We start from the raw sequence: 20,516 nt of genomic DNA, 5'->3' as shown, positions 1-20,516 counted from the left end.
GATATTTAACAAAACAGGGTGCTTTGAATTATCAGGACCAAGAATAAGTAAATTAGATACTGTGATAGATCATGAGTTCTGGGACTTACCCAATGGAAATCTCATTTGATGCTAGCCTTTTTTGAAGTATTCCCTTCAAATACTTCTATGGTATTTCTAGTTTTTCCGATATTTCTTTTAAAGATGAGAAATCCCGCTAATGTAATGTTTGAAGAGAGTAAGCAGTGTGTGCATGTGCGTGTGTCCCTTACCTCATTCACTCAGTGCCATTGAAGAACTGACCTTATGAACATGTGTCCATCAAAGGTAATCTAAGGCCGTCAATTTAATACATTTTAATTACAGAGGCAGTATTTACTCTTGAAGGTAGTAGTAAATCATGCCCTGTTTAGAGTTGAACTAATTTCAGGCATTCAAAGGAAATGGTAATAGACAAGAAAGGAAAAGTATATTAAAAAGTTGACTTATCCTAGGCAAATGGAAGATGAAACAAATGATTGAGATAAACATAGATTAAATTACCAGATTATTTTAAATCTTTACTTCTCAGCCTGAATACAGCACTTATTTAATGATTTTTCTCTCAGGAAAGAGTTGGAAGTCCTTAGTTCATGCAGTATTTAGTTAGCTTTGAGTAAATCCACCAGAGTCACATAGAGGGCTGGGAACAGTGACAGAGCACTTACCTAGCATGGCTAATGGTTCAGACACCATACCAAAAGCCAGGATCATGTAGAAAAGTGACAATCTGAACCAAATCTTGAAAATATAATTGATACAACACTACAAAAGCCACTTAAGAACAAACACATATGGGTGGTGCTAGTTAGTTACTCTGTATTTCTTCTCAAACTTGTTAACTAGGCTTGTAGTGGACTGTAGCACTGCAGCGAATTCTTTGACAAGTTTTAAGACAATCCTCCTGGTCACATTTCTTTAAATCTTAGTTTAAGGCCAAATGAATATACATTAATGTAAGTCACTGGACTTGAAATTTTTTATTGAATGTATTTTAGGAATGATCTAACCATACTGGGTTGCACAGATGGTTCTGGTTAAGCAAGAACAGAATTTGGTTCTGCTACAGAAACCGAGATTACAGTGGCAGTGACCATATTAGTCATTATACCCCATTTTTTCAGCTGATTCAGGGCTTAACAAATAATTTTCTCCCAGCAAAACAATGTGATGCTTAACATATACGGACATGGATGCAAATTAAAGTATTAGTCAATGGGAAGAAGAAGGCAAAATTTGATACAAAATGTGAAACAAGGAGTCAGAAAGTTCTGAGTTGGCATCGAATTTGTTCAACTACATTACATAAAAACTGCTGCCATTTGTACAATGCATATTCTATGTACTGCTCACATAGAATGCACTCTACCAGGTACACAACCAACCCAGTGACAGCAACTGCCTGAGATGAGGCTGAGAAGTCACAGGGGAGACAGACCTGTAGCTTTGTACATTGTGTTCAAAACATTAGCTTTCCATGACACTATTGTCTTAGCACATGAATACATTATTCATAATTTTGCAATCTATGAAATGCAACAAAGCTAAATTTTTATTCTTTTGTAGCAGCTATATGAACATTTGCAAAGAACCCAAGAACAAGGCATATCTCATGCCTATAAAAAGTTAAATCTATGGAGTTATGGGGTAGGAGAGGCGGTTCAGCAAGGTGAAGGGCAGGTTATGACAGAATTTGGGACTGTGTCAATGTGACTCCTTCCTCCAGTGTTGGGAAACAAATGGGTCAGGAGGAACTCATAGGCTGGCACTCTGGTTTTAACCTTGTTCAAAAGGTACAAATGTGTGGGTGTCTTAAATATAGGAAAGAGTAAAATGACTTTTATGTTCCCATCACTCAGGTGATGACTCAGAACGGAAAGGCCCACACATTTAAGCATGTGAACCACAGATGAGACCACTTATTCCTGACTCCTTAATTTATGTTTCTCTGAAGGCCTCTGAATGAGCTACAATACTGTTTCAGACATTCCTTCCTAAGCTCTAAGCTGTTGTATTTCCCCACTAACATGCTGGGACTTGATGTTAAATTCTTGTGGCTTAGATTCACCTTATACTACATGAGTGCTTGAACACTGCAGAAATGAGAGTATCACACTATATTCCAAAGGTCTTTTATGAGGATAAAAAGACACCAAAAATATCAAGGTGTAACATTTCCTTTCAAATGATCTGGGTGAACAGAGAAAACACATCCAAATAACATTTCTGTGGATTATTATTATTAATTATAATTATACATTCATGCTGTAGTGGTAACAACGTTCACATTTGTCTCAGTGACTCATTACAAAGGCACAATCAAGTAGGATGCATGTTTACCATAAAAAATTAACATACAATTTTAAACAGATGAAGAAAAGGACCAGTTTGAAGTATTAAACAGAAATACCTGTGTGAGGGTCAACTCAATCATTTCCACTCCTAAGCATCTGTACTAACACTCTGTATTAACACTCTCCAGAGGTGACGGCTCAGTGTCTGTCTGATCAACATCCACTTTAACTTGTAACATTTGAACATTTATGTGGAGAGGCGAAGAACTAACTCAGTGAGTTCTTAAAAACCCCTCTTTCTACTTCAGTTAATCCTGTGAGAACTAAAAAGCCTTTCCCCTCTGTATGACCATTCAGTAGTTAAGCAGTTTTACATTATTGACACATTTGAGGATTATTAAAAAATTGAAGATAGCCATCCAGTCACAGTGCTTAACATTAAGGAAACAGTAAGTTAGAAGCCAGGTGAGTTGTTTCTACAGTGAGAAGTAGTGTTGATCTCAAAAGAATGGATATTCAAAGAAAGTGGAACAATATAAAATTACTTATGAAAATGTACACTCAACTTTAATTGATGGAATCATGTTCATTTTTAAACACCGTGTGTGAAGGAATTCTTTATCATGAGTCAATATTTGGAATATAGTTATAGGTTGATTAAGATGTAATTTTGGAAGGAATCAAAAACTTAACACTTTCATATTATTTGATAGACAAGCTCACTGGGCCTGGGAGGTGCCATTCTTTAGTAGTTTCTTGCCAATCCCAAAGCAGAGGTTTTAGTTCCTTGTTTAGTTATTTCATTATTTATAAATAAAAAAGTGCCTGACCACTTTTTAAAACTACACAGCTATGTTCCAATATTGTTTGAAATTCATTAGATCTAGGTTTCTCAAAATGCATTTTTCTAGTAAAGACAAATGTGCCCAAATTATGTAGCAGTGTTAAGCAAATTCAGTTTCTGGGCCAAAATTTAAATTATTTGTGTCTTCAAACCTTCTTTTGTAACCTTTCTTATCTCATCAATTTAATTTTACATTTGGCCAAAGAAAGCTATTTTCTCTTGGCAGACAAAACCATGCTTCTGAAGAAATGCTGATTTAGGTCTGTGAAATCTGTCTTGTTTTGAAAGCACACTAACAAATAATTAAAAACCGACAATTAAGAATTACGTTACAGTGCTTAGTGTAATATGTTTTAAAACCCAACTATACAATTCTATGATCTTGGATATGAGGGGATAAATATATTTTGACTTTAAAACAAAACAAAACAAAACACTTGGTGGAACACTGAGAATAAGTCCAGGGGTTCAGAAACCCCAGGAGTCTGGATGCAGAGTGCAGTTGTCTGGAGAGGGTGATGGACAGAGAGAAGTGAAATGTCTCTAGTCAACAGCTCAATGCTGTTACTACCAAAGTCAGATTAAAATAGGTCTCAGGAAAGTCAGCTATTTCCAATACCAATTTTGTTATCTTTTAAAAAAACTAACATGGTTGCTTTCATTTTAATGGTCATAGAGTTAGCACAAATTACCCTTTTAGATTTCAAACTAATTCTAATCCAATCAGAATTTAAAACTGCTCACATTTACAAGCAAAGAATCCTATTGCATTTGACACTCATACTTTGGAATGTGCATCTTCTTAGCCCACAAACTGTTGATACATCGTTAACCTTGCATCTCATCATCTGCATTTATAATACTCAAAATATTTATTCTCCCATTAAGTAAGCACATTAATAGTCTCAGAATACTTCATGAACCCTGAAATGATTCTCTATGGAAGGAGTTTCCTTCGCAAAATGAATTTGACTGGTCACTTGCATACCCAAATCCCCGAGTATCTGAACAAATTTCTTGTGCTCCTTTCCAATCCAGGATCTCATTGGATCATGTACTTGGTAAGGTGTTACATGAGTGTGAACAGTAATCCCTGTTTGAGCAAATTCTTTCAAGACTTCTGGATATGTGACCCACGTATTGCTTCCTCCAGAATGTCCGCCATCCAGCCAGTACATTGTTCTTACACTTTTGATGAACGCATCTATGTTCTTGTCTTTCTTGGCTTCCTTCAACTCAAACAGCAACTGATTCAAAACAACACAGCCTTTACTGAATCCAATCAAAGTAAACGATGCACCATCCAATGACAGTGGAGCAAAACTCATGGACAGCTCGTCAGCATACTCACAGGTCCTCCCGTTTTTCTCCTGGCCACCATTACTAGCAGAAGAATTAGACTCACAGTTAGATGCTTTACAATCCTTATTCCAAACACTCATGCTTTGGGACAGCAGACTGTTCTGAGTTAAGTTAAAAGCATTAACTAGTAACATATATAAGTGCTTAAAGGCTCCAAAGTCCGGACTGTGTTCTGGTGCACCAAACATGTTGCTCTTCACAAAATTGTCATAGCAGCTGAATTTGTGCAAATGCATTCGGGAACACTTTATTACCCAAATATAACTATTGGGAAAACGGCGGGCTAAAATGGTAGCAATATTTTCTAGACTCCAATTTTCCCATTGATAATTCTCAGGATGACGAGTCATAATCTCATGGTAATTCTGAAAAGAAAGATGAAATAAGCATTAAACGTGTATTTTTACCTATAAAAATAGCTTTTCATTATTACTGAGAAAGTTTTGATGACCTACAGTTAATGTACTAGAAATAAAACCTAAAAACCTATTATCACTTTTTGGTTATAAGATTTTGAATGAAGACTTTACTCTCAGGCTAAATTTTTTTAGGGTAATAAATATACCAAGTATTAAGAATTTCTAATAAAACAATTTAGAATAGATAAATTTTAGTTTTACAAATTATAATTTTAATTTAGTACATATGTAACAAAGTTTCCTAATTCAACAGAAAATATAAATTTGCTTCATCACAAACCTTTTGATCAAGACATAATTTAAAAATATTTCCTTCTCAGTGAGCTCTCGTCCTCCAATATTTATTATAAAATCTATCATAGGCATGTATATTCTGCTGGCAACTGCTATGTCTGACTTCAATTTGCTTGTTGCAATATCATAGAAAATTTTAGTATGTATCTCTAACTAGGTCTGACATAATTATAATTTAAAGTTGGTAATAGAGTACAAAATTGCCTTCTATGGTTTTCTTTTTAATTTGTTCAATTTCGCAGGTCTAGGGAGGCTCAAGTTTAAATGACTCAAATTTAATATTAAAAATTAGGATGACTTTAAACTTTTGCTCCTTTGTTTACTACCGTTTAGGTTTTTGCTCTTGTCTGTCCTTACCCTTTGCCTGTTTGTACACAGATTTTATTTGTTTAGATGCATTTAATATAAAGTAATGATATATTTTTGTTTTGGTTGTACTACTTCTATAATTTCCTTTCCCAGTTTTACTAATGGGGGTGTTTGTTCTTGTTTGAGACAGCTTCTGTGGTCCAGGCTGTAGTTTGCCTATCTTAGCTCCTGAGTACTAGGAGGCTGGAGGTAGAAAGGTCAGAGACCTTTTCACTTTAAAACCTTTTGTAGATTAAAACAGACACAGAAGGAACACCCATTCAGAGCCCGCCCCACATGTGGCCCATGCATATACAGCCATCCAATTAGACAAGATGGATGAAGCAAAGAAGTGCAGGCCGACAGGAGCCGGATGTAGATCTCTCCCGAGAGACACAGCCAGAATACAGCAAACACAGAGGCGTATGCCAGCAGCAAACCACTGAATTGAGAATAGGACCCCCGTTGAAGGAATCAGAGAAAGAACTGGAAGAGCTTGAAGGGGCTCGAGACCCCATATGTACAACAATGCCAAGCAACCAGATCTTCCAGGGACTAAGCCACTACCTAAAGACTATACATGGACTGACCCTGGACTCTGACCTCATAGGTAGCAATGAATATCCTAGTAAGAGCACCAGTGGAAGGGGAAGCCCTGGGTCCTGCTAAGACTGAACCCCCAGTGAACTAGACTGTTGTGGGGAGGGCGACAAGGGGGGAGGATGGGGAGGGGAACACCCATAAAGAAGGGGAGGGGAAAAGGGGATATTTGCCCGGAAACCGGGAAAGGGAATAACACTCGAAATGTATATAAGAAATACTCAAGTTAATAAAAAAAAAACAAAAAACAAAACAAAAAAAACCTTTTGTAGTTTAAATATTAAGTGATATGTACATTTTCCTATTGAAAAAAACTACAGGGGTTGGGGATTTAGCTCAGTGGTAGAGCGCTTGCCTAGCAAGCGCAAGGCCCTGGGTTTGGTCCCCAGCTCCGAAAAAAAGAAAAAAAAAAAGAAAAAAGAAAAAACTACAAAAAATTAAATCTACAAAGAAATGGTCTTAAGTTCACCAATATTAGAAATAATTAAAATTTAGTTGGCTAGCAGTTCCATGTCTTCAAATAATACGCACACATATGTAATTATGTATGTAAGAAAATATTCTTTCCTTCTCTATTAAGCAACCACAGCTTAGGTATAATTTTCCCTTAAAAATAGTCTAAAAGGTATGACTCTATAGCAATACAAATGTTCATAATTGTCTTTAAACATCAGTAAAATACTACTGGCAGTAACAGTAGAACCGACACTAGAAATGTACAAGATGCACTGTTTTCCACACCATTGTTTAGCAAACGATAAAGGTTAATTTAAAAAAAGTTCAGGTAGAATAAGATTATGTAATGCTCTTGATTTCATTTGCATTATGATATAGTTAAACATTTTTCTGTCTGCATTTTTATTTTTTACTTTTGTTAACTATCCTTGTGTCCTTTGATAATCTTCTCACTGTAATGTTCAACTCCTTAACAGTTCTGTTTCATTAAGAGTTTGTCATATAGGTCCATTAGCAGCTTGTTATGTATGTTTTCAATACATTCCAGGAAGATCTTAGGTTGACTTTTTATGGATTTTTGCCATTTCCTTCTAAACATCCAAGTTTACCATATAAACACTGTCATAAGATTATATCAGGGAAGGGCTTCTGCATTGCCTTTTGTTACTGTTTCCAACATGTTCTGTGTGTGCTAGCGCATTTGAGGGCAGAAGATGACCTGGAGGAGTTGTTCTGTCCTTCTACCATGTGGGTCTCGGGAACTGAACTCAGGTTGGCCAGTGTGGCAGTAAGCACTGTTACCCACTAAGCCATCTTGCTGGCTTCTTAGAAAAAAAGGAATGTGCTTATTTGAAGCAAGGTCTCATGTAGCCTAGGCTAGCCTTGAACCCATTATGGAGCTGAGAAGAACACTGGACTGGTTTTAAACCTGCCTCCTACTTCATTTTTGCAAGCTAAGTGTGGAAGCACATGCCATTAGCACTTAGGAGGCTGAGCCAAGAGGATCCAGAATTCAAGAGCAGCTTGGGTTATACATATTGAACCACCTAGAAATAAATAAATAAATAAATAAATAAATAAATAAATAAATAAATACGCAAGCAAGCTTATAATTGAGAACCCCAAGGTCCTGAAGCTGCACAATCACTTACATTAATTATTCAATGGATGCAAGCAAAGCAGATGTTATGGATCTCAATTTAGATGTACCTCATAGAAGGCGTGATGAACCTAAACATCACTCCCTCTGGCAGCCTCAGGTTACATGATCTAAAGAAAAGGAAATGTGACTTCTGAGGAACGGAGCCTCAAAACAAAAACTAGGGCTGTTACTGCTGTATCAAAGCTCAGACCCAAGAACCATGGATAAATACCTGCATGCCCTGAAATGAGGACCAGATGCCCCCTTAGTCAAACTGAGTTCGCAACCCAGGCTATTAACTATGGAAAGGGTTTTCTTTAAAGTTTGCATCTTCAATATAATGCAGGAGGGATGAAATGGAGGCTATGTCTCACTTGTGTCCAGTGAAGCAGACAACAAGGTATCTCTTGCAGAGAGCAAGGAGTGCTTAGCCCAGTTGGATGCTCATGAATGCACAAATGTAGGGGTCCATCCCACATTGTCCTGGACTGAAGTCCAAAGAATCTTTTCAGAAAAGTTTTATGTTTGCAAGGGTTGAGAAACATTCATGTTAAGGATGTGAAGTAGATGGACTACCCTTTGAACAGACTGCAGAGAATGAGGACAGCTATACTGCTAAGAGCCACACTTCTCTCAAGAATGTACCACGAAAGGAATGCCTTTTCAGAACATACAGTACACAGCCCAACTAAGCAGCAAGCAAGAATCCAGCTGAAGGGAACTGCCTTAGGAAATGCAAGGAGTCTACGGCCATACCACCCTGAACGCGCCCGATCTCGTCTGATCTCGGAAGCTAAGCAGGGTCGGGCCTGGTTAGTACTTGGATGGGAGGAAATGCAAGGAGACCCAGAGAACTAGGCACACCCTTGTCACTTACCCTCTAGGAAAGCAAGCTGTGATGGCACCTGTACTCCTAGCACTTGAGAGGACTCTGGTTCTTACAGCTGAAGATCAGGAAGCCATTGGATGGTTTGAAGAGGGTGGACTAATGAGACCTTGGCTGTCAGCCAGCGGTCCACCACTTTAGATACAGAGAGGTGGGGACACTGCATGCTGCTGGATTAGAGGAGGCATGAAAGGTCTACAGATGACGTCAGATTTCTAGGTTGAATGAGGAGGTATTTTCACTAACTTGCATGAGGAAGGCTGCTTCAATAGATTTTTAGTTTTAGAAGGCTACTAAATATCCAAAGGAAGGAAGGGCGTGCGATTGGTGAACTCATGAACATCCACTAATGTCTAGACTAAATAAATGCCAAGGCTTGCCACTGCATAGGCAATATGTAAAGGCACAAGATGAAGAGAGACCACTGAAAGAGTGGAGAAAAATCCCGAGAATGGAAGGCGAGAAAGGGCTGGAACCGAATTTAAGCTTGCTTGAGGCCGTTTCACCTAGTGTCTTCATTTTATGTCTGAGGTGTACTTCAAAGGAGAGATTTAACATCTGCACAGACTTCACAGCTAAAAAGTGTAGAGTGGACTTCTTTTCCAGAAGACCTCATGCTCTATAAAACTCACACTTGGCACAAATTACCTCTCTGTCCTTATCCTAAAGGCTGATGGAGTAGATGACCGGAAATGAAAGGTGATCCTCAAACTATATCTAGAACACTTTAGGCCTCACATAAGACAGGTGATGCTCTGTCTGGCACACTTTTACGACAGAAAGTACTCAGCCACCGTCACCACCACCACCACCGGTGCCACCACTACCACCTCTGGAAGGAATGAAGTAGTTGGTCACAAGTCATGGGAAGTTAATGTCAGAAGCAACACACTTGTTTTTCATTCTGGGAATAAAGGCACCAAAAATGAGTAGATTTTCTTGAATCTAAATTCGAATTTTTTCCAGTTTCCACTAGCAGTCAACTAGTCAAGTCAACTGATTTGAGAGCAAGAGAAAATAGTAGCACTCTGATTTTTAGGTGTATCATTTTAAAGCACCTATTTCAAAACAATAACTAACTGTTTTCTAGTATGAGGAAACCATCTAGCTGTATTCTAACTTGAATATCTACCCTAGCGCTAACAACTCTTTGAGATGACTGAGTTTCAATGGAAATGCTGTCTATATCTGCGCTGTCCAACTAGGTAGACGGAAGTCACCTAGGGTGACTCATGACTCAACACTTGGCAATACAACTAGTGAGATAGAGAACCCGACTTTTCATAGGAACTTATTCAGATATTCTCACGTGGCTAATGTATCCACTGCACAATGCTTAAAGCCCAGCTTCAGGGCAGCTTCAAAGAGATGTTATGTCTGCAGCTATAAAACCAGTAACACAGGGGTTGGGGATTTAGCTCAGTGGTAGAGCGGTTGCCTAGCAAGCGCAAGGCCCTGGGTTCGGTCCTCAGCTCCGGAAAAAAAAAAAAAAAAGTAACATGAAGCACACAGATGTGTTGAATTCAAATGGGTCTCAGTATCACTAGATTCTTGTCGATTACATTCCTTCCACTGCCATGTTTTAGGGGTGCCGGAGAGGTCACACTTTAGGAACGGACGTATTTATTTAGTCAGTCAGGGCACACAGAGTCCTCTGAGATGAGACTGGAGCTGTGTGTACATGTCCCATTCCCTGTCACGTCTCTCCTTCCACCCAGGGGCACCTGGATTGACAGCCACTCTCTGGACAGTGGCCCTCCAAGGCCCCTTCCCCGGAAAGGGATCTGGCAGGAACAGGGGGCGCCCCCACACCCTCAAGTGAGAACCCGCGGGGGCGTGTCGGGGAGGCCTGGCCCGCGTTACCTGCACGTCCCCGGGGAAGTAGAGGACGTGGTGCGGCTGCTCAGGGGAGTCTCCCTTCCCGGCCGTCAGCAGGAGCAGTTCATTGCTGCGCTCCGGGTCAGAGCCCGGCACCGTGAAGCGCAGTAGACGGTGGCTGCCCTCTGGGAAGCCCCGCGCGCCGCCGCCCGGGTTCATGGTTTGGATCTGCAGGCGGGACACGGAGTCTCCGGAAGCGAGCAGCGGCCTCAGGAGCAGCAGCACCAGTGCCGGGGACCGCAGCCACCGAGACCCCTTCATGGGCTCGAGCGGCCAGGGCCGCACACCGGCCGGCGAGGGCGGGGCCTCAGCAGCCCAACGGCCCCGATCGCCGTGACGTCAGCGCGCCGCGTGCGTCAGGGAGGAGGGGGAGAGGAGGGCACGGCCGGAGGAAGGACGTTTGTGGTTGGTGGACTCAGCCCGAGCCGGGAAGTTCGAACGGAAGTCCGAGAGCCAGAGTTGAGAGAGGGCAGCTGTTTGGGCCCATGCGCAGTAGCTGCTGCTCAGGGTCCGACTTTCGTCAGGTTCTGCATAAAATCTTTGGTAGTTTCGTCCTCACAGTGAGGCATATTTAGTCAAAGACAAAGTAGAATGATTCTGGAAGTCTTGTACTTGCTCTGAATGAAAGGAATCCCCTATGTCCTGAAGTTACCTAGTTAGGGAATTTGTGCTTCCACACCAAGTCTAGTGCATTTCTAATTGGTAGAGGGAGCTGGGCACCTGGTTTAGGGAAGATAGAGGAAGGGCCTACTTGTTCACACATTTACTGTAGGGGTGTTTACAGCTTACTGAATGTCCTATTTAGGGTTTTGAAACCACGTTAGGAAAGTCACGGGAATAGCAACTTCTTAAAATAGTGTAGAAATAGGACTGAGCCAAACTTAGGCTAAAGATGGGAAAAGTGAATCTTATTTTAACATTTCGTGTGTGTACATTGAACAAACACATGCGTTTGTTTGCTGCTGTAGGCCTGAAGTGACTTTGGGTGTGAAGGAGATTCCTGGAAAGAAGTCAGAACTTGAAGTTTCTGCAGGAGTGATTAGCTGATTAAAACTTCAGTGACTGGGGAGAAATTATAATGTTGTAAGTCCAAAGCCTGATTAAAATTTATCTTGAGCTCTCTTTAGCTCCTTTAATTAAAAGTCTTTCCTAGCCAACCTGTGTACCTGAACAGCCAGCATCCTGGTGAGTATCAGATGAAACATTTGAAATGTATTAACTTAGCTTCCACCAGCCCAGAAGCTAAGGATTGTTATCAGATCGCATCAGAGGCCTATAGCAGAGATCTTCCATCTGATATCTCCTTATTTGAAAGGTCTTAATTTATATACTATTTTCTATTTTGGTACTGTAAAACTTCTGCTAACTCATATTTGGCTCACCTTTAAGGTGAGAGCAGCTTCGTGTACCAATAGTAGTCCTCTTCATCTTTTAAATCTTTTTATTTATTGATTTATTGTTTGACAGTATCTTGCTGAAACTGAAGCTCATGGAATAGACTGGGCTAGCCAAGAAGCCCAATGGGTTGCCCTGTGCCTGCCTTCCCAGCTCCTGGATTACAGATGTAGGCTACTGGCCTCTGTGTTCTGTGAATGCTGGGAACCCAACTCAGGCCCCCAGGCTTGGGGAAAAAGGCAGGCACCTTAACGTCGAAGTCATATCCCAAGCCTTATTCTAGTTTTAAAATTCTTGTATTAGTTAGAAAATAAAATATAATTGCTTTGTACCTTTTCTTAGTGGCTTCGTAGAGATATTTACCAATCTACTTTGATATAAACTGACATAGTAAATGTAACTGAGGTGTTTTGTTTGAGAATGGCCCCCACAGACTCATATTTGAATACTTAGTTCCCAGTTGGTGAAACTGTTGGAGAAGGGTTATGATGTGTAGAGTTCTTGGAGCAAGTGTTTCTATGGGGTGGTTTTGGGGTTTTGAAAGCCCACATCATTCTAAGTTTGCCCTCTACTCCTCCATCCTTGTAGGTCAAGATACAAGGTCTCAGCTACTACATTAGCACCAAACCATGTCTGCCTGCTGTCATGCTCCCCATCGAGAGGCTCATGGATTCTAACCCCCTGGAACCATGAGTCTCCAATTCAATACTTTCTCTTATGAGTTGCCTTGGTTATGGTGTTTTATCATAGCAATAGAAAAGTAACTAAGATAGAAACCAAGAAAAATTATTTAATTCCTACCACAAAGTTAAGACTATTAAGCTGTAGTCTACAACTCCAAGTGTGGACATATATTGCTAATGTAGCTTCTGATTCCTGTGTTTTTGTTTTTTCAGGTGGACTGATGAATGAATAATCATATGCTGAAGGGAACAGGAAGTACTTGTGTTTAGAAAGAAAAATAATTGTAGCAAATGCTAAATATTTCAAAGGAGTCTTAGTATCTCTGAGATAATTGAGGCCTTTGAGAAATACAAAAGAAGAGCTGAAGAGCAAAGAAACAAGCAGAAGAAAAGAGAACTCCCCATTCCCCCAGTCAAAGAGTTACAACCCTGCAGGACCTTTTCACAGGAAAGCAGCAGCTCTCTCTCAATTTGTCTTCAGAGGTATGGGTGATGTTTATGTGCCGTGTCATAGACTGTAGCTACTTCTTATGTGTCTCCTGGTGACCATGATGTTTTCTCTCATCTTCTTCATCTCCACAAAATCGATCCTGCTAATTCCGATTTCCCTACAGTCATCTGTACAAATGGACTTTACCTTCTGGCCTTTTATTCTTTCTCAGAACCAGACTTCCAATATCAATAAGAGGTCTTACAAGAACAAAGTTACTCTACCCAGTTGAGTAAAGTTCCTCCTTTCTGATTCTTTGTGATCTTCAGCAGGCATCTTGTTGTTAGTGTGCAAACCTCCACAGCGCAGCTGTAAGAGGAAGGTAACACTGCCAGCATTCAAGTCTTTATCTGGGTAAATCCCTTGCTAACCTATAAACGTTGGTATGTAATTAAACTGATTTTGTATCAAATGTATACACAAGTCAGATTTGGTACATAGGCTACAAATATTTTAACTTTTCTGGTTGAAGGTTACAAATGGCTATGTAAGTCCAGGAGATGAAGAGAAAGAGATAAGATCTTTAAATGTGGCTCCCTCTAAGAGACGGAAAGGGAAAAACTATGTGATTTAATTGATGTTCTTCCAAATACTGAATTTTTTTTCAATTATTCTTTGTTTTGAATGATGGTGGTGGTGGTGGTGGTGGTGGTGGTGGTGGTGGTGGTGGTGGTGGTGGCAGTTATAGTGGTTGTGGTGGTGGTGTGTGTGTATAACAAGCCTCTGCTGAAACTTGCCCCAAACATTCTAGATGGAGTGAAGATAGAGAATAAGTCCATTTAAGGATTTGCAAGCTTATTTTGGCAAGTTTCACTAGCTAAAATGACATATTACACTCTGCTTTCCTGTTGAATGCACACTTTATTAAAATATAAACCATGTAGGTAGTGGTAGTTTGACTAGCCACTCTGTACACCCAATGGGTCACATGAATACATGCATATACACACACACTCACACACACACACTCACACGCACACACTAGTTCATTTATATATGCCTTGATTAGCTCAAAAGCTGGGCCGTCTAATCCTCCTTGCTTCTAGCAAACACTCGCCTTCAGTATTCTGAGTTAACATCTTTTAAAATCTGTATTTCATTTCTGCTACCCTAAACACAACTGGGGAAGTGGCCCATGTGATCGGGGGTGGGGGCTTTAGGTCTGGTCTTTCTTCTTCCTCATCCTGGTGATCTCTCCCTTTCTCTCTTCCAATCCCTATCTTGTGCAAATCCAAAAGTCCACCTCAGTCTACCTGTGCAGCCATTAGCCGTTGACTCTTTATTAATCAATCAAAAACCAATGGGGGCAAGGACCTTTAGCTTTGGACATGAAGATTCCTGATTTTGGGGGCTACATTAATTCAAAGCATTAGAACCAATCACCAATGCATGTATATCAAAGTTATATAGATTAGCACTCAGTGAAACCTCCTGCATAATGGTTAACTAATGGTATGTGCACACATTATCTTTACTTGCTGTTAAAGGACAAGAAAAATATAATCGATTAAAAACTTTTAAGTTTTCAACAAAATACTATCATCAAGATAAATCCAATGATGTGTAAAGAGAGTTCTGGATCATAATCGAGAGGGATTTATAGCTGGGTTATGATGGTACATACCTGTAATCACAGTGCCCAGAGGCTGAGGAAGGAGGATTATGATGAATTTAGGGCCAGCCAAGCTGAATAGTAACACCCTGTCTCAAGAGGACAGCAAGAAAGACACTGCTTCCTGAATTCCAGAGACATATTCCAGGAATCTAAGATGGTTTACATCTGAAAATCAACATTCTATACCATATGAATATCATAAAACTAAAAATACCATAGACATCTTAATAGACACACAAAAATATTGGCAAAATCTAGCATACTTTCAAGATGAAAACCATTCTGCAAACTAGTAATAGAAGAGAATTTCCTGAAGCTAATTAAAGTCATTAGGAAAAACTTACAACTAATGTAATACTTCATGGTTGAAAGATTGAGTATTTTAACCCTAAGATCAGAACAAGATAAAATGCCTGCTCTTGCCGTTTCTAATCATTATCATGCTAGAAGTTTTAGCCAAAGCAATTAGAAAAGGAAAAAGGCATCTCGACTAGAGAGGAAGACAAAACACATGCAGATGGCTTGATGCTGTATGGGAAATCTACAGGAGCCTATGGAAAGTAATAAATGAGTCAAGCAATGTTAAAAATCAATATGCAACAACCAAGTGTTTTCAGTTCATTGGTAATGGAAAATCCAAAAAAGTAATAAAAATTGTATTTGCTCTAGTAAAAAACACATTTATGAGTGCATATAGTGAAAGAAATATAAAACATGCATACTAAAAGCTACAAAGCTATTTAAAAATTAAAGAAACCATAAATAGAGAGAAATTCACTGTCAATGAATCAGATGTTATATTGTTTAAGCTGGTACTTTTTTTCAAAATTGATCTGTTACTTCAGAGCAATCTCCATTAAAATATCAGACGTTTTTGCTGGACCTGAGATGCACACTAAAGGCTAGGGATCTGAAATACAAATTCATCTTGATAAAAATAATAAAAGTTGGAAGACTCACAAATTTTCATTTCAAAACTGCAATCCTGTGTTGATCAAAAAGGTGTCTACAGTCATTATGGCAGAAACACATAACAGTGAGATGGAATTCAATGTCTAGAAACCAACCTTACATCAATGGTTAGTTGATTTTCAACATAGGTGGCAAAATAATCCAGTGCAAAAGAAACGTTTTTAATGACATGTTGGGACACCTGAGTAGACATGCAAAATAGAGATGTTCTTTCCATTCTGTACTACATTCAAAATGATGAATAAAAATTAGACTTGATCGCTTTTTGGCCTTTTGGTTAAGATCAAGTGTGAAAATTAGACTTGACTATATTAGCTAAAACAAACAAAAATCTTGAGAAAAATAGGAATAATCTTCATCAATAATAATCATATACATTAATAAACCAATGCTTTTTAATAAATGAAAAAGAGTCAAAAGAAAAAACAGACAAACTTAATTTTAGCTAAATACAACTTCTTATTTTGTATTCTACTAGTCAAAAAATGAAAAAGACAGTCCCCAAAATAAATGAAAATAAAGTATGGGGAAATTGCAAACCTGATAAGAAATATATCAAAATGCATTAGAAATCCCTGGTACTTAATAATGAAGACAAGGCAGGTTTCAAAATACAGAAAGGTTCTACATTTCGCAGGAGACATACAATGGACAAGACTCATGTTAGAGGTTCTCAGCATTAGTCATTAGGGAAATGCAAACCAAAGCCATTGCATCACTTCATGCTTACTAGTAGGGATATAGTTAAAAAAGATATATAACAAGTGTTGACAATGATACAGGAAGTTGTGATGCTCATGCACCGCTAGGAGGCTCGTGCATGGCTGATAAGAATGATGGAACTGCTTTTGATGTCATTTGATAGGTTTTCAAAATATTCAAGAGATTTTCCATATATAGTAATGACAGGATACCTGACAGAAGAAAATTGAAGAAAGGTTTAATCTGGCTCTGGGTTTTAAGAGAGATACAGTTCCTCTAGGTGAATTAGGCATGGCAGTGGGAGTATGTCCACAGTCAAGGAAAAAAAATACATAGAAGAGGGGCCAGGATATCAAGTGTCAGGGCCCTCCTGGAATGGCCCAGTCTTTCACCAATATTCTACCTTCTGAAGTATTACATCCCAGCGTTCAGACACGGGAGCCAGTGCGGACATTTCATGTTCAAACCAGAGAATTCTAGGACTGGTCCCCAGTGGTGTGCAGCCATCTGATAATATCAAACACATTCATTATGACCTCAAAATCTGCAAGGTCTAACAACGTCAACTCTGTTCAAAAGCCCAAAGTCTCTCCTGAGATTCAGGCAAGTCCCATGAGCCCTGTTCAGAAGTAACATACACACATTGTACACTGGCACAACATAACAAAAGGGGGCAATAGAGGCATAGCAAAGAAATGCCAGATCAAGGCAAGACTGACTGATACAGAGCAAATACCACACTCTGCAGTTCCATTCCTGACATCTGGGGCCTGTGACAGAATCGACTAGGCCCCAGGGGCTATGTGAAGTCCTGCAGCCACCCATGGCACAAGTAAGCTCTCTTAGTCTACCTCCATACAAGCACACGTCTCTCTCAGTGCCTTCTAGGATGATCTGGGGAACACATCCTTGGAGAGTTATAGTTGAGCAAGAGCCCTCAGCAGCATTCTCAGTCTCTCCTTTCAAGCCATGGGCAGGGCCTGTCCTCAGCATCTTTCTGATGGCCTAGTTCAAAGCAGGGGTTCGGTTTAATACTAGCAATCTCCTTCACAATTACAGCTCTCAATGCTCCTGATATATCTTCACAGCTACGTACTTGGACCGCTAGCCATTCTCTCACTAGTCCTTGGTGCTCTATATCATGTTTGGTCCCTTAATCTGAAGTGCCTTTTGCCAGTCACATCTGTAATGCTAGCCCCCAGGAAGCTAAGGCAGGATGATGGTGGCAAGTTTGAGGCCAGGCTAGGCTACAAAGTGATCTTAACCTCACCTGTGATCTTTACCTTGCCATGCTCCTTTCCTCACCAAACTATATTTCCACATCTCTGTTCTCCCTGTAAACCTGGGTAAGAGCAGTGATTCCTAACCACGACACCATCTGACTGCTGTCTTAAATTAGTACATTACCTTAAAAAGTGTGTGTGTGTGTGTGTGTGTGTGTGTGTGTGTGTTTTATGTATGTAGCTGCACACATGTATAGAGGACAGCTTTTAAGAGTTCTAAACACAACAGGGATTGAACTCACGTTGCCAGCCTTGTACAACAAGAGCTTTTCTCACGGAGCTGTCTTCAAGCCCCGAGTCCATTCCTTCTGACTTGAGCTTCACTTAAGCTCTAGGGACACAGGCAAAATGTAACACAAACAGCTTGTAACCCACTTCCTAATACACTTCTTGTACATACTTTGCCCATTTTAAAATTTGGGTTATCTGTTCTCTTGTTTCGATGTAAGAGTTCTTATTTCTTTTTGGATACCAGTCCTGCACCAGAAAGCACCTTTCAGGAACTTCCTCTCAGTTGACACTACTTTAACTGTCTTTCACGAAGGAAACTGAACTGCCAGTTTTCCAGCAAGTTTATGATTTTGCATTATAGATTTAAGCCTATAATAAATCTTGAGTTAATATGAGTAAAATTTTTATGTCCCAAGTCTACATTTATTCATGTGAATACAAAGATGCATGTGTTGGGGAAAAATGGGTTTGTTCCCTTGTATTGTCCAATTTCTTTATCAAAGATCAGTCGCTACATTGATAGGGGCATATATTTCTGTTTTATTCCACTTACCTAGTCAGTAGTCTTTTTATCAATTCATTTATGCTAATTTGATCTGGATTTTATTCCTTGCAGCTGAAATAAATCACTCATTTGAACACTGAAAATCTCATTATATAAATTTAATAAATGAGGAAATGTAGGCAGCAAGGTTAAATGACATGATCAAGGTTGCCTCACCAATAACTAACAGGGCCAGTATTTGGGCTGTGGAAGGTGAGAAATCACTTTCTTTTCCTTACCTGGAATGGCACTATTATTGGAATGGTCTTCTTCTAATTACTGCCTTTCACCATACTGGAGTTCCTTCGAAATGAAATACTCTTTGGCCAGCATTTACATCTAACTTGTATCCGCTTTTTCCAGCATTCTATTACATGCTCAGCGGGACAACTCTCTAGTCTTACATTACATCATTATATACAAGTAGTATAGGAACCTAAATTCCACCTTCAATTTGGGGCATCTCTAAGTATTAAACCCCACTTGTTATTCTTCTTGAGTGCTTTTAACTTTTCTCAGTTGTGTGCCCCCATTATATCCTAAAACTGGAATTAAGCATTCTCTCCTTAAAGCCACAGCCCTGAAATTCTTTAGGGTGTATCCTGTGCCTTCTGTTTTGATTGTATGTATTTGGTTTATCTAGGCTCTCTCAACAATAGCTTACAAGCTAGCTGATCAGACGAGAGAACTATGCCTTCCTATAGTTCCTCTTCTACTATAAAAACAGAACGCCCAGCAGAGCATACTTCATGCTGTTTGAATGTTGGAGAGGGAAATGAGTATGGGCTAGCCAGCTCAATTAGCAGTGTGTGCACTACGAAGATCTAAGGGAACTTTACAGGTTAAACTTTCAGAGTTTAGAGTACTTGGGTGTTACAGTTTGAAAACATTTTTAGGGATGCCACTGGAGAGGTAGGACGGAGCCATATCTTGAAGAAAGCTTTGCTGGTAGAGGAGATTGCAGATCTTAATCAAGTAAAGTTCATAGTATCCATAATAATTTCATAATTGCTAGAAACCCTGACGAGGCTGTTAATCCTGACATTCTCCAGAAAAACCAGCCCCACCATTTTGGACTATATTTGAAGCAAGCTTTATTAAATATTAAATACTGACTGAGAGATGGACTTTGGCCAGGATCATTTCCTGCAGTTTCCCACCTGAGAATGGATTCCAGCTATGTGTTGCTGGGGCTTATATGGACAAACCTATAGGTCGCCATGAGGCTTTGTTATTTACCAAGAACTGTGATTCCTAGCATTCCAGGAAGTTAGCTGGTTCCTGGGTAGGTGGAGCTTACAGGTCATTTCAGGAATTATAGCTGAACTACTAATGCAGCAGTGGCTGACTGGACAAGCAGAATAGCCTCAACGATATTTAATGTTGGTGGATCAGTAGCAACAATTATTCTCACTGGCCAAGTCGAGAGAGACCTTTAAGCATTAAAGTGACCAAGCTTGTTGCCTCACTGTACTTTAGTGTCCCAGTGATTCTCTGGGTTTCCCCATCTTTCAGTAAACTTCTTTGCTGTGCACTCAGTCAAAAGAGTTTGCACTGCAGATGTTATAAGCAAGTAAATTTCATAATGTCTTGCTTAAATGTCCTGCAGAAAAGGAGACCAGTCAGTAATGTGTAAAGGCCATCTAGGTAAATGGTATTAGCGTCTGAATAGGCCAGAAAGGAAAGGCAGCATATTTGAAAGATGTTTAGGAAATAAAATGTCTAAAACACTGTCTTATTCATTATGAAAGAGATGAATCATCAAAGCCACTGCTTTTAGCAAATAAACCAATATGAGAACTATCTAGATTACCAGTCAGTTATTTCTATTTTAGAATTTTGAATAAAATTGTTAAACACAAAGGTAACATAGTGTTGTTTGTGAGGGGTTGTTTGTGAACTCTGACATCAATGCTTCATGGTTAGTGGGGAAAGTTTTTAGTGTGCATAAAAGGAAGAAAATATTCTGAGTAGAGAGGAAAGAAAAGGAGGCTGGCCATGACCGGGGCTAGTTAAGCTAGAGAGTAGGAGAGAGCAGTGGAGAGAGAAAAAGACACTAGA

The 20,516-nt window shown here is 39.5% G+C and overlaps 1 protein-coding gene and 1 long non-coding RNA gene across 9 annotated transcripts in view; one reads left to right on the top strand and one right to left on the bottom strand.

Annotated features, from left to right (window-relative positions):
• Positions 1 to 2,247: 2,247 nt before the first annotated feature.
• Positions 2,248 to 10,884, bottom strand: C9h2orf69 (similar to human chromosome 2 open reading frame 69). Of its 2 annotated transcripts, XR_005488908.2 has the most exons (3): positions 10,526 to 10,884; positions 7,787 to 7,904; positions 4,740 to 4,883 (listed from the first exon to the last, which is right to left on the bottom strand). XR_005488908.2 is itself a non-coding variant. In NM_001108219.1 (2 exons), the coding sequence occupies exons 1-2, from the start codon at positions 10,799 to 10,801 to the stop codon at positions 4,062 to 4,064; spliced, it is 1,098 nt and encodes a 365-aa protein (NP_001101689.1). In that variant the 5' UTR covers positions 10,802 to 10,858; the 3' UTR covers positions 2,248 to 4,061. The 2 variants fall into 2 exon arrangements, 1 of the variants encoding a protein (NP_001101689.1); NM_001108219.1 differs by lacking the exon at positions 7,787 to 7,904 and having other exon boundaries at positions 2,248 to 4,883; positions 10,526 to 10,858.
• The window catches only part of LOC102549484 (uncharacterized), a 50,254-nt gene continuing 40,580 nt past the window's right edge, over positions 10,843 to 20,516 (top strand). The window contains exons 1-3 of one of the 7 annotated variants that reach the window (XR_005489146.2): positions 10,843 to 11,064; positions 11,509 to 11,623; positions 12,832 to 13,101. This is a non-coding gene — a long non-coding RNA (uncharacterized LOC102549484). Of the gene's footprint in view, positions 11,084 to 11,508; positions 11,726 to 12,831; positions 13,525 to 20,516 lie in introns of those variants that run through there. The other 6 variants (XR_010054786.1, XR_010054787.1, XR_005489147.2 and 3 more) reach the window with 6 other exon arrangements.

The sequence above is a fragment of the Rattus norvegicus genome, chromosome 9, assembly GCF_036323735.1.
Source record: "Rattus norvegicus strain BN/NHsdMcwi chromosome 9, GRCr8, whole genome shotgun sequence".
Taxonomy (NCBI): domain Eukaryota; kingdom Metazoa; phylum Chordata; class Mammalia; order Rodentia; family Muridae; genus Rattus; species Rattus norvegicus.
This window is presented reverse-complemented; position numbering and strand designations above follow the sequence as displayed.

What these genes read in the sequence shown, in the direction of transcription:
- C9h2orf69 (NM_001108219.1), bottom strand. Translation starts at nt 10,801, where the DNA reads ATGAAGGGGTCTCGGTGGCTGCGGTCCCCGGCACTGGTGCTGCTGCTC. An exon ending in ACTTCCCCGGGGACGTGCAG is followed by an intron (nt 4,884 to 10,525) that starts GTAACGCGGGCC and finishes CTTTCTTTTCAG; the next exon opens with AATTACCATGAGATTATGAC.